At 38.3% G+C, this 17,477-nt stretch overlaps 1 protein-coding gene across 1 annotated transcript in view; it reads right to left on the minus strand.

Annotated features, from left to right (window-relative positions):
• GADL1 (glutamate decarboxylase like 1) overlaps nt 1-17,477 on the minus strand; it is a gene marked incomplete at both ends in the record, with an annotated part of 135,744 nt that overhangs the window by 75,012 nt on the left and 43,255 nt on the right. The window contains 2 exons of the mRNA XM_081106366.1: nt 13,007-13,088; nt 13,604-13,668. Of these exons, the coding sequence (XP_080962492.1) occupies nt 13,007-13,088; nt 13,604-13,668 (147 nt within the window). The remainder of the gene's footprint in view (nt 1-13,006; nt 13,089-13,603; nt 13,669-17,477) is intronic.

Raw genomic sequence — 17,477 nt, forward strand, 5'->3', positions numbered from 1 at the left:
TGTTAAATCTGCCATCCCTGTGCTGACGTTTGGGCATGAACATCTGCGTCTCCAGGGTGTTCACTGCTATGCTTGTGCTGCCCGCCTGCTCCATCCCTAGCTCATCTCTGGACGGTCTTTCCATCTTCCTGCTCACACCTGAAGACCTGCCACAGCCTCTGGTTGACATGTCATATGAGCCACGCTTCTTGTTGCCCCTGTTTCCAGGCTGTCGTGTGTCTTCTTTTTCAGTCACTTTTGGATGATCTACCTGCCATCCACTCTGGAGGCTAGCTCAGAAACTCCTATGCCTAGTCATAACTCCCCTGCCATCATTTAATTTTTGATTTACCATGTTACCATGAGAGATAGGGGATGAGAGAGTCTTTCCAACTCTCAGAGTCTCACCATAACTAGAACCAAAAGACAAGGAAAACCTGTATGACCTACAGTTACAGGGAAGTTCTATTCTTTCTTGACCCCCCTGGGTGTGCACATTCATATTTTATTTTATTTTTTTATTATTTTTTTTAGCACATTCATATTTTAAAAAATATATTTTTATTGATTTCAGAGAGGAAGGGAGAGAGAGAGAGAGAGAGAGAGAGAGAGAGCAAGAGAAACATCAATGATGATAATCACTGATTGGCTGCCTACTGGGGATCAAGCCCACAACCTGGGCATGTACCCTGACCAGTAATCAAACAATGACTTCCTGGTTCATAGGTCAACACTCAACCACTGAGCCCCCGTGGCTGGGCCACATTCATATTTAACACTTCATTCCTCCTCAAACACTTTCTTCCCTCCCCAAATCTACAGACTATTTACTTGGGAAAAAAAAGCAAAATAAAAATGGATTCTGGATGATAAGGATATCCTTTCAAGAGTCACTGCTGTGTTTAAAAGGTAAAAATTTTGTTACTCGATCTCTGGTTTCATTCTGATCATTATCTGACTACAGTTAAACAAACCAGAATGTCATAATATATCTTAAGTACTTGGCAGGTTAAAATAACTTAAATAAATCACTCTTGGCTCAAAACACTAAATCAAAACTGGTATTATAGATTAACTGGAAAATAGCTTAAATGAGAACACTCCAAAACAAAATTTAAGGAGTTGAGTCAAAAATAACCTCAATGTAAAATAGCATTCTTTTTTATTTTACATTCACATAATTTTTATTATAGTATATTATTAAAGTTATTCTATTTTATTATTAGATGTTGCTACTTTTTATTTTACCTAATTTAAAAATTAAGTGCTATCATATGTATGTATGTGTAAGAAAAAAACCATAATATTGTATATATATATATATATATATATATATATAGTTCAGCAGTATCCACAGTTTCAGGCATCCACTGGTGGTCTTGGAATGTATCCCCATGAAAAAGAGGAGACTACTGTGTTTCCATTTTTTTCTTCTTTCAGGTTCTGTGTTTTTATTGATTTTTTTTTTTAGAGAGAGGAAAAGAGAGGGATAGAGAGAAACATCAATTGATTGGCTGTCTCCTGCATGCCCCCCACTGGGGATACAGCCCAAGGGCATGTGCCCTTTGGGGAATTGAACCTTGACCTCCTGGTTCCCTATTCTTTGCTCAACCACTGAGCCACACCCAGCCAGGCTTCCTTTCAGTTTCTAAAATATGCTTTTTAGTCACTGACAGCAATCAGCAAGAGTAATTTGCAAACCCTGCCCTTTATTAAAATTCACTGTTGCTTTCAGAGTTAGAGCACATTCTTACAGAACAAAATATAAAGAAAGCAGAGACAAAGAACAGCATTTAAATAAACTTAATAAAGATATCAATTGAAAAATAAGTGCAAGCAGCAATTCCTAAGAAGATAAGATAAACAAACATAATGAAGAAAAATAAAAAAAAAATATTTAAAAATTAAAATTTTAGGTAAAGATATAAGATGAAAACTAGACAAAAACAAAAAGGGGATGTTATATATTCTTTTAATTTATTTGAAAAGCTCCATAAATATATTAAATATTTGAGAAATTAAGTGATCAAAACTGACTCAAGGAAATGCTTACTAGTTTAAAAATGATAGAAAAAATGAACAGTTGATTATGAAATTATCTCCTCCAAAATTTCTGAGCAAGAATTTTATGATTGATTTTTCTGGGCATTTCTAAAAACTGGTGATCTTTATGCTATAGTAATTACTCCAAAGCAAAAATGATCATTTAAAACTGGCACTCAAAATACAATCCAACCACAATAAAACACACACACACACACACGCACTTGGATGTGCACATACACAGAGTAGATCAATCACATGCATACAAAGGCAAAAATCTAAATACACAAATCCATCAATACATTAAAGCAATTTGTTGCAATAAAATGAGGCTAATCAGTAATGTAGAAAATCTATTAACACATTTAACTTCATTCAAGAAGTAAAATGATTATATAATAAAAACAAATATGTTAAAATTCAATACTCATTCCTAGATAATTTCTCAAGAGGATTTATAAAGAATGTGTATCATAAAGCAACTTTAATAAACTCACAAAGACAGAAGTGCCTTTTATTTACTACTGGAGGCCCGGTGCACGGATTTGTGCACTGGTGGGGTCTCTCGGCCTGGCCTGCAGGGATTGGGCTGAAACTGGCTCTCCAATATCCCCCAAGGGGTCCCAGATTGTGAGAGGATGGTTCTCGAGTGACGCAACCTGGAAACGGGCTCCCTCCTCTCTGTGTCACTCAAGAACTGCAGATGCCAAGTCACAGCAGCTCGGCAGCTCCTGCGTTGAGTGTCTGCCCCCTGGTGGTCAGCATGCATCATAGCTACCGGTTGGATGGTCGAAAGGTCACTTATGCTTTTATATATATATATACTAGAGACCCTATGCATGAAATTCATGCAGGGGGCTCAGCCCTTGTGGCCCCGGCTGCCTCGCAGCCCCACAGCCCCCACCCACTGGTCATTCCAGAAGGTTGCTCTGGAAGGCCGTTCTGCCATCCGGTCTAATTAGCATTTTAGCTCTTTATTATATAGTATAGATTATTATGGAATATATTTTTGGAAATTCTATCAGGGCATTATATTTTCAAATGATATGAAGCTGAGATATTAGCAAGAAAACAAAATTATAGTTATATACTGATATGTTTATGTATTTAGAAAATGCAAGAGAATAACTTTAAATCTCTCAGAACTTATAAGAAATCCAGTAAATAACTTTACTTCAGGTTTCAAAGTATTCCTAAAGGTGATTTTCAAATAAAATATTCAGTAAGTCATAAAAAATTATAAGGCTAGACAGGAATCACAAACACAAAAAATAACAGGGATAGCACCAGAGGGAATCTAGATATTAGACTAAGCAGAGATAGATTATAAATCTATTTTAGAAGGTTTGTGGAGATAAACGCTGATCTTAAAAATGTCAACAGGAGCTTAAAGTCTCAGGTATTATTAAAGTGGAAAGACATGATAAAGTAAGAACACAAGAGAGGCTATTAACATCCGATTAGACACAGCTAAAGAGAGAATTAGTGAATTTCAAAATAGGTCATGAAAAGTATCCACAATGAAGTATGGAAAGACATACAAATAAAGGAAGAGAGAGAGAACACAGTGAGTAGCTCTAATATACATTTAACTGGACTGCCATAAAAAGAGAAAGGATGCAGAGTCAATAATTGAATGATAGTTTTTAAAACTTGTGAAACATAACAATTCACAGATTCAAGAAGCCCAATGAAGTCAACATAAGGTAAATTAGACAAAATCCATAAGGAAAGTCTGAAAACCTTAAAAGAAGTCACATAAATGTTATTTTACCATCAAAAGAATGAGTTAAATAGCTAACTTTCTAACACAACACCAACAGCCTCACCCCCTAAAATTATAAATGTTCTGAAAGAAAATTACTGACAGTATTCTGTCCCCAGAAAGCTATAAGATAAAAAGATTTTTAAAGAAGCAAAATTTAACAGCATTTGCCACCGTTTGATTCTCTATGAAATTCCTAAATGTGGCCTTTAAGAAGAAGGAAAATTATGCTGGATGAAACCTCAGGGATATAGCAAGCAATAAAGATATGTACACAAAAATATTCACAGAAAACTTCGGAAAAAGCCCAAAGTTGAAATAACCCATCAACATAAATGGATACACAAATTGTGATGTACTCATAAAATAGCATGAAACAGTAGGAATCGGACTGTGCCACAACATAAGTGAATCTTATGGACATAAGGTAAGTTGGAGCAACAACAACAAAGCCAAATGGAAAAAACACAGTGTATGATTCCATTTATACAAATTTCAAACAGGTGAAAGTAAATTACATGATTTGAGGATATATAACTGCAAAGCAAAACTAAGAAGAAAAGCAAGGAAATCAGTAACAGGAAAGAGCATAAAAGCAATTTCTGGTTTCCTGCTCATTGGTTTACTCTGTGTGGCAATTACCTGATTATTCTTATTATGATAGTACATCAATATTTTCACTTACATTTTATGTTTTTCTTATATTTCTTAATAATTAATTGGGGGGAAAAAGACCAATATCTTCCAGGCTCCCAAATAGCCCTAAGAATAAACTACCAGAAAAGAGATGGAGCTCCTTGGGTAGTTAAATATAACTCCTTAGATTATGATTTACCATCAGCATCATGAGGGCCTAAAGGTAGGTATGTGAGAATATAAATGCAGATGTGTTTGCTGCATGAGATATGTGCACCTTCAATATGAAAAATATGGTAACTATTGTTCAGTTTTCATTTTTCTATTCAGTTCACAATTTACTTCTTTATTATATGCTAGTAACAATTTCTGTACAAATTAGAGTTGTTGTTTTTTTAAATATATTTTATTGATTTTTTACAGAGGAAGGGAGAGGGACAGAGAGTCAGAAATACCGATGAGAGAGAAACATTGATCAGCTGCCTCCTGCACACCTCCTACTAGGGATGTGCCCACAACCAAGATACATGCCCTTGACAGGAATCGAACCCGGGATCCTTTAGTCCACAGGCCGACGCTCTATCCACTGAGCCAAACCAGCAAATTAGGGTTTAAGTACAACTATTAAAAGTCTATAGAAAATAAAAATATATTTACCACCTCTGAATTATCTACAAAATTAAAATACTTCTCTCACTCACATAGATTTGTATTGACATGTTGAGTTGCTGTGGAAGAAAAACCCAGGAAAAAAATCGACGGTCTGAAACTTTTTGGCCTTGAAATAACAAAGCTAGAAAGTGTAATTAGGAGTGTTAGGTATGCTTTAAAATATCTTTCTTGGAAAACAACAAATATGACCACTAGAATTGTGCAAAAGCAAACACATGGAATTTTTATTCCAAGAAGTTAAAAGGGTGTCAAGTGTCATAACAGAAAGTATAAATGGAAGAGAAAGCCTTGTTGCAGTGAGTTAATCCTATGTAATAAAAGCCTACTATGCTAAGTGTCCAGTCGTCCAGTTGTCTGTTCAACCAATGAAAGCGTAATATGCTAATGATATGCTAGGACCACTCAACTGCTTGCTATGACATTCACTGACCACCAGGGGGCAGATGCTCTGACTGGTAGGTTAGCTTGCTGCTGGGGTCCGGCCAATCAGGACTGAGCGAGACGGGCCGGACACACCCTGTAGCTCTCCCGCAGTCCCTCCCCAGCTGGCCAAACTCCTGCATCCTTCCCCAGCCCTGATCGTGCACCAGTGGGGTCCCTTGGCCTGGCCTGCGCCCTCTCACAATCTGGGGCCCCTCGGGGGATGTTGAAGAGCTAGTTTTGGCCTGATCCTGTAGGATGCATGAATTCATGCACCGGGTCTCTAGTAGTTAAAAAAAAAAAAAAGGCAGATGTCTGGAATCCATTAAAAATGCTAAAATCATATTTTGGCCTACCCACTGAAGCAGGTGTAGCATGCCAATTATGGCATGAATTTTTCCATTAGCTTCATTCCAGGTTTCCTTTTATGCCCTTACCCTTATGTTTCTCATTTTTCTTAGATTTTTAACTTATATAATTTTCCCATTATTTTGAGGCCCTTTTCCATTTTGTTACAAGAGAGGAGAGAAAATATTCAATCTGTAAATAGAATCCTATTTTTCAACTGCTGGTTTTTATCAAATTGGGGATGACAAAAGGACACAAAGGTAGAGTCTCATTTTTCCCCCTTTTTTTGGTCATTTCTTAGAAAATCTGAACTCTTCTGTGATGGCTGGCAGAGAAGCAAAGGTTGGGGTGAGTCCCATACTGAAATGGGATGGTTGCCATGAAGATTGAATTCTTTACCTGGAAAAATATCGGAGAGATTCACACACTCTCGGGATTCTCCAGAAATAGATAGGAAGAAGATATTAAATCAAAACTGGGCAACATTCCAACTCATCTAAGTCAAACTGATGAAATAAATGTAGCTTAATCAGTAGGACCAGGTGGCAGCCACCCAGAGGTTTGAAGGAATTTAGGGATGAAATTAGGAAACCAGTGGCCAAAACGCTGCCTCCAACCATATAAGCAGCCACGGCCAGTAAACATTCTGTTTATTAGAAGGGTAAAGAGAGGACTCAGGGAACCTTAGAAAAGCAAGTATCTCTTCTACTTGTCCAGTCTCCAATAAAGAACAGCATCATTAGACATTAACACAAAAAATAACTCCCTAGCGGAAGGATAATATGGTTTCTGAAAAAGGAAAGCATGAGTCACTGATTTATTATTGGTCTCCGAGGCACGAAGATAAAAGGCCAAATGTTGGCACAGTTTAAAGGATTTTTTTTTAAAAAAAGTGCCAACATGAAATGGGAGGTGTGAGGAGGCAATGGGTATATCAAACCATATGGATGAGACAAACAATTTCTACACTCCGTCAAAAATGTTTGTTACCTACTAGCGGGAAGGGATACTCTTTGAGACTTAGAAGAGATGAGGTCTCAAATAAAATGGAACTACTACTTCAGCCGCAGGTAAAGAATTTAAAACACATTATCATTTGATGGTATTGGAAAAAGATACAAAGATCATCTCAGGAGACATTTTTATTGAGTATTAGTTGAGTGTTGTGCTCTGTTCTGAGTAGGTGGGTCTAGAGCAATGAATAAGACCCCTTCTGCCCTCCAGTAGCTCACGGTCTAATACATAGGTGATTACAAGAACCATGGAATAAGTCCTGCATTGGGACTTGTGCCCATTTATGCCAAGATGGTAACTATTAATTGAAATCCAGTAGTATAATAACAATTATGCAAAATAACACACCCCTTGGAGCAAGGATCTAAAACAAAGTGCGAGCCCCCTGTTAAATTTAATGACAATGGCAATAACAACAAATACTAGTAAAAACTAAACCCCATTTTTATTATTTTGTTTGGTGGAAAAAGGCATAATGTATTTTGAACGTGTGTAACTCCAACACTAATTATTGTATCTCTTTAGCTCATGGAGAAGGAAAGCAGACCTAATGGGGGTGTTTGTCACGAGCGGTAACACCATGTGGGTTTTCAAAAATGTAATGCCTGCATATAAACATGCATATGTACACACTTCCAAAAACCTCAAGAAAATAAAATTAACTTTTGTTTATTATAATTTTAAAGACAGGAATTAAAAAAGAAAAGGGCTATTTACTAACCATGAACTCGATCCGTTCTGCCAGGTTTATGCAAGTCTCAACCTTGCTGAAAAGTCTAAAAAGAATTTTCTCGGCTCAAGCAAGAGCATGCAAGATATGGAGGAAAATTTTGGCAGCATCAAGCACAGAAGATTGATGCCTCTTCTACAAGTCAAATGCTGCTTCTTTCTAATCAGTTTTAAACGCATACCTTCCCCCTATTTTTTGCTACATTAGTTAGGAAGCTGTCATTCCAAAGACATTTATAATGTACGTGCATAGGGAGAGTATGAGTGTTCTCTGGCTTGAAAGAAAAACAATGTTTTGATGATCAGATTGTCCGGTATTTTCAAACCATCTAATGGCGCTTCTATAGGAACTCCATGAGGAAAAACAAGAGCTAAAAGAGAAATCCTAACAAAAGCCAATACAGTTTGTTCTGGTTTCTCTGATAAATCTCTTTCTTCTTCCTTCTTTTTTGCTTGCACAATTTTTAAAAATGGTATATAATAATTGTCATTTGCAGTATCAAGTATCATTCTAAGTAGAAATTTAAATGGGCTGAGAGATAGCAAGCACATTTTTCAGGGGTAGTATTCCAGGGAAATTTCTCTGCCTTCTCCTGGGGGGACTACATTGGGGGATGGTGTTCATCTCCCTTTTCTTCTTTCCTCTTCGCATTGCAGTGCCAACACCTAGTATTGAATGAATTTCCTACTCTTCTTCTTCCTGCTGCTCCTTCTCCTAAAGAAAAACTGGGACTACATTCTGAGCCTTCTCTAGAATGAAGATGAAAGGAAAAGAGCTGCAAGCTTAACTCTTTTTTTTCTATCTTATTATTTGAAACATAGGTAGCCCACAATTGCATGCCAATACCTCTATCCAAAGATCCCCGAGAAGGAGGTATAATATGTCAACAGATAAAATCAGAAGATGTTTACACGTGTGTCTGTAAGTGTGGGTGTACAAATGACTTGCCTATTAAATCAACAGAGCTAAATACCCCTGTGATGTCAAAGGGATCCCTGTACCCTGTAACTCTCTCTCTCTCTCTCTCTCTCTCTCTCTCTCTCTCTCTCTCTCTCTCTCTCTCTCTCCTCATACACACTCTGCTAGTGAAAAAGTGAAAAGTTAAGCCATTCCTAGAAGGAAATTCAGGAAACAAGTATAAAACAGCATCATGAAAGATGATCAGAGCTTTCCTACTTCCAGGAATTTATTCCAAGGAAAGAATAAAGGATGTGCACAAATAGTTAGCCTCAAAGATGGCAGTCAAATCCATAACAGACAAAAATCAAAAATTAAAATAATCTAATTGGTCAGTAATAAGAGGGTGGTCAAGTTAATTATATTTTATCAAAACAATAGAATACTATGCAGATATTAAAATGTATACAATGCATGTTGACATGGAAAAATACTCAATTTTGTTCCAATAGAAAAAGCATGTTAAAAGTAAAATATGTTATAATATTTTTAGATTAGGTAGGTGTATACATGTATATATGCATAAGAAAATATATAAAATGCCATCTTCAGTTATTTATCTTCTATATCTTTTTCTTCATCTTTCTCCATATATAAATTTTCTGATTTGCCTAAAAGATATATGCATTACTTCTGAAATAAGCCTATAAAAATGGACATAATATTAAAATTCACAGTATCAACAGTATCTCTTTAAAAAAGTCCCTTAAATTGCCTGCAACTGATAGGTTAAACAGGGAGTCCTTGTGAATTAATACTGGATGATAATGGTAGGTACAAATGGAGAGGAATAATCTGTACTCAACGAGTCATCTGATTAGCATATTTCATGTTCTCTGTTAGGTTTTGTAAAACTAAAAGTCCTTCTAATAAACACTAAAAATCAAGAAGCTAATATTGAGATTTTTCTGCATCCATGCAACTGATTCTAAGGATATTTTATTTTAGATGAAAACATCAAAATTGTCATTGATCCAAAATGGCCATATAAATCCAGCATCTACATCTGAAGTCAACCTGATTAAAACTCATAGATTTTTTTTTTCAAAATCCCTGATTTTTTTTTTATCCCTATGATGCAGAGCTTTAGTGATAGTACTCTTCCAGAGCAACAGCTCAGCTTTGTTTCTGAAACAGCCTTTTTCCTAATGCAGGAAATTAAAAACGCAAATACCCCACGCTAGTCAATCAGGAAAGCAGCGTTGTGAATGTTAGGGCTTTGAGAATACAAATTAGGGAATTAGCTTTTTCCTTAACAGAAGTATATTCACTAAGTAATTTGCTTTCTTTAACTGGAGTTATCCCCTTCCATTAACTGGAGGAATAAGTCCAAATTAAAATCACTGTTCATCAATTACTGGTAGAGGCATGCTCATGCCCGCGGAAGGGACCAGGCAATAAAGCTCATCCACTATAATTTTAATCACTGTTTAATCAGAGCTCTCAAAAGGGATAATTTGGGGTAGGGGAGAAATTGGAAACTCTCAGTTATTGTTGGCATGAGGGCAGATATTGCTGAGGACTTTTGATTTATTTACTCATTAAAATTTTCAGCAAATTTTAATTCTTTTCCTTGTTCAATGCAAACTTGCTATGCACTGGAAAGAGAGTGGTGAATATAATGATGTAGTTCCTATTACATTCTAGGCGAAGGGAAAGTTAATACATGAGAAGTCATAATTACTAATCGTGGTGAGTACTTCATAGGAAGGGAACAGGGTCAGAAAAAGAATAATGGGGAGATGCCAGATTACCTTGTGGGGAGTCCTGGAACCCTTAAGAAGGGACATTAAGCTTTTGACTTATCAAAATAGTAATCAAGGAATTAAATGGGTATATTTTGTTCACTGTTTCATTTATGAGATTGCTAGAGGCCCAGTGCACCACACTCGAGCACTCAGTGGTGGGGGGTGGAGGGGACAGTCCTTCAGCCTGGCCTGCACCCTTTCACAGCCCAGGAGCCCTTGGGGGATGTCCGACGGATGGCTTAGGCCTGCTCCCCACAGTCAGACATCCTTAGCGCTGTTGTGGAGGCAGGCTGCTGTGCTCCTCAGTAGCTGTCAGCTCAGCTTGTGGCTAAGCAGTGCTCCCCCTGTGGGAGTGCACTGACCACCAGGGGGCAGCTCCTGCATTGAGCGTCTGCTCCCTGGTGGTCAGTGTAGCGACCGGTTGATCCACCATTCGGTCGATTTGTATACTACGCTTTTATCATATAGGGTATGCTCTTTGGCTATGGGAGTTGTGTGCGTTTTATAAGTTCAGAATCAGCACAGTGCCTGGCCTACATAGAAAATCAGTTAGTGTTGGTAGAATGAATAAATGAATATGAAAGAAAACAACAGAGGCAGAAAATAGGTAAAAAAGAGAAAGAAAACTGCGGACACAAAACTTTGCAAGCTGATTGTCATATCTCATATTTCATGGCTCAGCTCTCTATTCCAGTTCATTTGAAAATGGTCTTTCATCCAAAAAAGGCAACTTTTGAAAGTGCTCAATTCTTTACACAATAAATGCAATTTTTCTAACCTCTTAAATCTTGCCAAGTGAGTAGGCATGGATATTATTGTTTTTCTTGAGATCCAGGAATGAATTCTTTTTTAAAAAACAGTACAATTTAACCCCTGTTATAGAGTTACATGACCCAGAAAATTTTAAGTTGCTTCAAGTACTTAAATGTAAATAAATTCTTATCTAAATCACTCAATTATCATTCAACAAGAAAAATGTATACAAACTAGGAAAGTATTTAGAAGAGTAGTCATAGAATCTTTGATCTAAAACAAGCATGTCAAACTCAAAAGGCTAACACAGGCCAAATAAATGAGGCATGTGGCCCGGGAGTTTGACCTGCTTGGTCTAAAATTTCCCCTCCTGAGAGCAGCACACCAACAGATAAGATTGTCATTCAGAATGGCTCATTAGAGAGAAAGCAGGCAGAAAATGCCTGGCACATAAGGGATGTTTGACATAGTTTTTGTCTTAGATCTAGACCAAAGGAAAACCTGGATTTACTCCTAAACTCTTAAATCATGTCTTCAATATGTAACTGGAAAAGTTGAGTATGTGATTTTTTTTTTAATGTTTTTATTTGTTTTTAGAGAGAGAGGAAGGGAGGGAGATAGAGAGATAGAAACATCTATGAGAAACATCATTGATTGGCTGCCTCCTGCATGCCCCCTACCTGGGATCAAGCCTGCAACCCAGGCATGTGCCCTGACTGGGAACCTCTTGGTTCATGGGTTGACGCTCAACCACTGAGCCACACCAGCCGGGCAAGTTGAGTATGTTTTTTTGTATGCATAAATAATAGTCTTAAACTACCTTTCAGTTATAACATGCAGTCATCACTCTACGATTTAAAAACTTAAATGAAAAATAGTTCAACGGAATTGAAGACAGTGCATGGTAGCCAGTCTAATAAAACATTAAGGAATGAATTCATGTTCCCAAGAGTGTCTATCTACAGATACAGAAGCTGTTCTTAGTTTCCGATGGACATTCTGTTTGCACATCTCAAAACACAAAGGGCACTGACATACGCATACCACAGTTTTTCCCTTTAAAGAGAGGTGCAACTATCCACACAGGCAAGACAAGGTTTCACATTTTAAATATGGTTTCCATTTGAAATCAAATTCCTTACAACGAGAACATGTCTTTACCATTGGCAAAGGGAGTCCCCTAGGAAAAAAAATGTAAACAGATGGCTGAGAAAGATCACCCACATGCTGCACACAGATCTTGAGGAGGCATTTCTAAGAATGAAGTGGCACTTCCCAGCCTGGGCCACTGCCCACCAGGATCCTTATTTAACCCACAGAAAAGAGCGTTTATACCTCCAGCCAAGCAGAACCTCAGCTTCCTTTGCCCAGTTCCCTCCCAGTAACCCAGACTAGTTTTCAACTCTCCCCAAGATTCCAAAAGAAGCTAAGCACCAACCGCTTGAGACAGATAATCCTCTAATAAATCAGTGTTCGATGACCAGCCCTGAACTAACATCTTCCCATCGAAACGGGCTGTTAAGCCCCAGCTACGCATATTAAGCATTCAATTTAATGTATGACACACATCTGTTCCACTTTCTCAGCGAGCAGAAGTTTCAAGATAACTTAAATCCCAGACTTAATCAAGGAGAAAAAAAATATTCTTGGCAGTGTTTAAAGCTGGTTTTTAAAATATAATCCAAATGAGAGCGAGAGAGACCATTTTGCTGTAACTAATGAGATTACGTAATACCTAAATCAAATCTTTAAAAATTACCTGAGCAGAAGCACTGCCTCTTTCAACAGAGTCTATTTATCTTTCCTTTGGTTGCGCCAACCTTTACCAAAGACCTTTACCTAGAGCTGGCCCAAAGCACCAAAATAAAAGCAAAAATAAATCTTCTGCAAACCCCGTAATTTAACCCCTCAGTGCCCAGAGGCCTGAAGAGCAAAACTCACAGATTTGTCCTTGACAAGGAGAGCACAGCACTGAATTCCTGCCATCAGCATCTTGTGGGGGTTCCAGGCCACAGAATCAGCTCTGTTATGTAAAACAAAAACAAGGACAGGTGTGTGTGGAGGGGGGGCGGGGGGGGCATTAGTTTCTACTGGAGGAAAGAATACTACCGTCAGCAGCACACACACATTCAGTACTCATACCCAACAGGATTCCTTGTTGAAGTAGTCTAGGGCAGTGGTCGGCAAACTCATTAGTCAACAGAGCCAAATATCAACAGTACAACGATTGAAATTTCTTTTGAGAGCCAAATTTTTTAAACCTAAACTATATAAGTAGGTACACTGTTATGAACTTAATCAGGGTACTCCTAAGGCCTAGGAAGAGCCACACTCAAGGGGCCAAAGAGCTGCATGTGGCTCGTGCGCCGCAGTTTGCCGACCACTGGTCTAGGGAATTTGGAGTTTTGGTGTTTTTTCTTTGAATAAAGCAATTACTTCGTTTCTCTGTCTATTTTCAGAATGCCACATAAGTGGGCAAAATAGAGAGAGATTCCCATGCCTCGACCAAAGGTGCTGCGTGTGGGGAGCGACATTTACCTGTGGATGCCATGCAGAAGCCGGCGGTGCTTCCTGGACATCAAAGCCGAGCCACCCCAAGAAGCCTGTTGAGAAAAGTGTATAACCAAAACCAATGTTATCTCAGTGTTATCTGTTCACCAGCCAACTGTCCCAGAAAACCCCGAGGACAACCTCAACCTGCCTTGCTGCTTTGTTTTAAGTCCATGCTAACCAATTTGTACGCCAAGAAAAATTGATTACTGTCTCTGCCAAGGCAATCAGAGCCTCGTCACGACAGAGGGCTCCCTATGGACCCTTAGGGTGTACGTTCACACATCTTACAAAGAAACTGGCATATTAACTTGTTGAGCTGTGTGGGATCCAAAAGGTTTAAAAGACACAGTCTATACCTTCTCAAATCTTAGAATCTAAAGTAGTCAATATAACATTACAACACCAAGACTCTATCATACGCAAGGCACCAATGCTGATAACGAGTCAGGGACGAAGGCCTGGCATTCTATCTAATAAACGTGGCACGTGCTTAACACAGTGGGTAGAAGGGAATATAGGAATTCATAGCCAACTACCTTCAGCTAGGAGGAAATGGATCCTATGATTGAAAAATTAGATCTTTTCAGCCAAATAGCTTTCAGATATATTTACGAGTCAAAAATGTGAGAGAAAGGAAAAACCTGGGATTTAAGGAAGTTATTCATTGCAAAGGTAAATATGAGCAAAGGAGCAGGGAACTAAGAATAAGGAGAGGAAAGAAAATCCCATAGTCAATAAGTCTAGAAAGGAGGGAGGAAGCATCAATGTGAGGAATAAGAAAGTCAGTTTGGTTCCTGAAATTTAGCAAACTTCTCAGTTTAATGTGTAGGGCAGTGAAGGGCGATTGCAGTGAGGAAACATGAGGAGGTTGTCTTGGGCTATGTCGAATGCTCTCCAAGGCTATTTCACTGCACAACATTGCACTGAGAATGGAATTATTATCACTTCAAATTTTCATAGAAATAACCAAGGTTCAGAGGTGGTAGGTAGACTGCCCAAGGTCTCACAGGTAATAAAAACCAGATCTGGGAGCCAGAGCTCATCCTCTCTTCACAATAGCATCATAACCAGGGAAGGTGACCAGTTTGCCAAATGGTAGAGTGCAGCATGGATAATTGAGGGTGATGGAAGTATTATAGGAAGGAGGTGAGTTTAGGAACTGCCTAGGATGTAGACTACCCTATTTTAGGCTATAGAATTTAAAAAGATGATGCATACCCAGTATCATGTGGAAAGAGGGGCAGGGTTTTGTGTACCACAGATGTGGAAGGTGACAGAAATGAGACATCTCCATGATCCTCAGACTATCACAAAAGCTGAGCTTGGTGAACAATAAGGCATGGCTTTAAATTGCACCTATGAACAGCTCTCTCATTTAGGGCTGGAATTCAGTGACTGTGTCACCTAAAGTGCACAATTTAAGAAGGCACACACTCTCAGCGTTGGGCTCTTACATGGCCCTAAGAGTGAATCCCTTCTTATCTTGAGTCCTAGGAACCTTATTTGTGTCACCTTAATTCCATCCCTGTTTGCATGGACTAGGACAGTGGTCAGCAAACTGCGGCTCGCAAGCCACATGCAGCTCTTTGGCAACTTGAGTGCAGCCACAAAGTTTCGATCACACTGTACATACGCGCCTGCACATGGTATTTTGTGGAAGAGCCACACTCAAGGGGCCAAAGTTTGCCGACCACTGGACTAGTGTCTCCAATAAGCCCGCAGGGTTCCCAAAGGTTTGTGAACTGGAGGTGGTATGCATGCAAATCCCAAAGATTCCCAGTTACAGTACCGATGACTTCTGACTTCGGGTTGTCAGTCAAGCCCCTCTTGCCGCACTCTTCCCATGGGCTTTCCTGAGGGACCATGTCTGACTAAGGCTGAGATATAGGGGCAACTGCCTTAAGCATCTAAGAAAACTTTATCCTGGCCTACTAACTGAGGATCCCCAATTCAGATTTTGAGATCTTTACTTTCACAAACCTTAAGATGACTCACCTATTGTGTTCTCTCACTTCCATTACACACCCTAAACACCGAGTTGCCTACTTTTTTTCTCAATCCTTTTATCCCCAACTGCACTGAGAACCTAGCAGTGACAATTATGAGAAGGATTAAGAGTAAGACTCAGACACACCCATTTACGCTCTTATTCTTTCCACCTGCCTCACCTACGATGCACTCCTTTGTGTCTCCTACACTACCTTCTGTCTCCTCTCCTTCCCCCAAAAGTAAACAATATTCTCCCAATCCTAGTGAGCTGGATTGAAGTTTTCAAGTCACATGCATTCTTTCAAGGTGTGGTACACTGGTTTACAGAGCGGTCAGGCGGGTAAGGAACAACTCATCCACAAACGTATTCCTCAAAAAAAGCTGGAAGGAGAAAAACAACACCGCTAGTGTTATGCCTACTACTGTTTGTGCAATGTTCTAAATCCTAACTCCAAAACTTGCAAAAACAACAAACAAATCGCCTACATGATGAAGGAGCTTGGCTTCCCATCTCAATAAGGACTATCATTTATTGAGCTATTACTATATGTTAGGCACCACAGTTAGCATTTTACTTGCATATTTTCTTTAATTACTTAGGTCATAAGTAGTCCCAATCCTAAAAGGAAGGTGGGTGGAGGCAGGGGTAGAATTGAGACCCAGCAGCGTGTAAAGCCCATGATGTGAAATATAATGTTTACTACCCTGCTGGGACCTGTAATGAAGAGTGGGTGGGAGATTCAGGAAGCTTTGCTGGGAGTGTGAGGCTTTGCAGCAGCCACAGCCTCTGTTTTGGAGAAGAGCTGGGCCAGCCTTGACATCCTGGCCTCCCACCCACAGGCAGAGGCCAGAAGAATAATTTGCTCTCACGGAAGAAGAATAGAACTGGAGGCAAAAAATGTCAACAAGACTAGGTTTTTATTATTCAGTTGTTAAAAAATGCATTGTAATTAACCAAATTTAAGACACTATCAAATATGAGACTCATCATTTTTGGTTACCACTGATAAAGAAAAGAATGGTATCAGTATACCAATTCCAGACATGTGAAAAATGTAAAAAAACATATTTCTCAGAATTAATAAATTTTAGTATATATGCAGGGCAACTCTTTTTGTTTGTTTGTTGTTGTTGTTGTTTTGAAAAACCCAGAAGAATACGAAATCAGAATTTCATTTTTTTTAAAAGAAAGTAAATACCAGTTTTTAATAATTTAAAGTATCTTTAAAACACTCTTTAGAAAATTTCCAACAGGTAAATGTAATTAAGGCAACTTTGGTAACTTTTTATCTTTAAAATGAATAAACTCTGCATGGTATAAAAAGGTAGAATAGCAACAGATTCAATGTCTGCAATACTAAAGAATGGGTGATCACTGCCTCTATGTTTGAGCTAATTTCTATAATAGGCCAGACAAACTGCTGTCAAATTTACTTTAATGCTACAGGCATTCATTACATGCAAAAATAATAATTTGTGTGGCTTACGTATTTCCTTTTAGGAAGTGTTTCCTTCCAAAATTCAACCTTTCATTTTTAGAAAACCTAGAGAGGTTTTTATTCATACTTATAAATCACAGTTCTCTCTAAGCCCCATAAATCTCTTAATATCATTTCCAATTTAGAAACTGCTGTAGTTACTGTTTTATATAAACTACATAATCCATATTTGATGTTTTTTTATGAGAGTAGAATTTTCAAGTATACATACTAATGTATTTCCCCCCCTCATTTCCACAGTTACAGAAGTACTTACTTCCATATTATCTTTTAGGACATAATGTATTATTATGCTTCTAAGTCTATAAAAATCAATAGGATATAAGTTGAAATGTAAACAGATACAAGTATTACAATTCCACTTAAAGAAG

Source organism: Myotis nattereri, assembly GCF_964212035.1.
Source record: "Myotis nattereri genome assembly, chromosome: 14".
NCBI classification, from domain to species: Eukaryota; Metazoa; Chordata; class Mammalia; order Chiroptera; family Vespertilionidae; genus Myotis; species Myotis nattereri.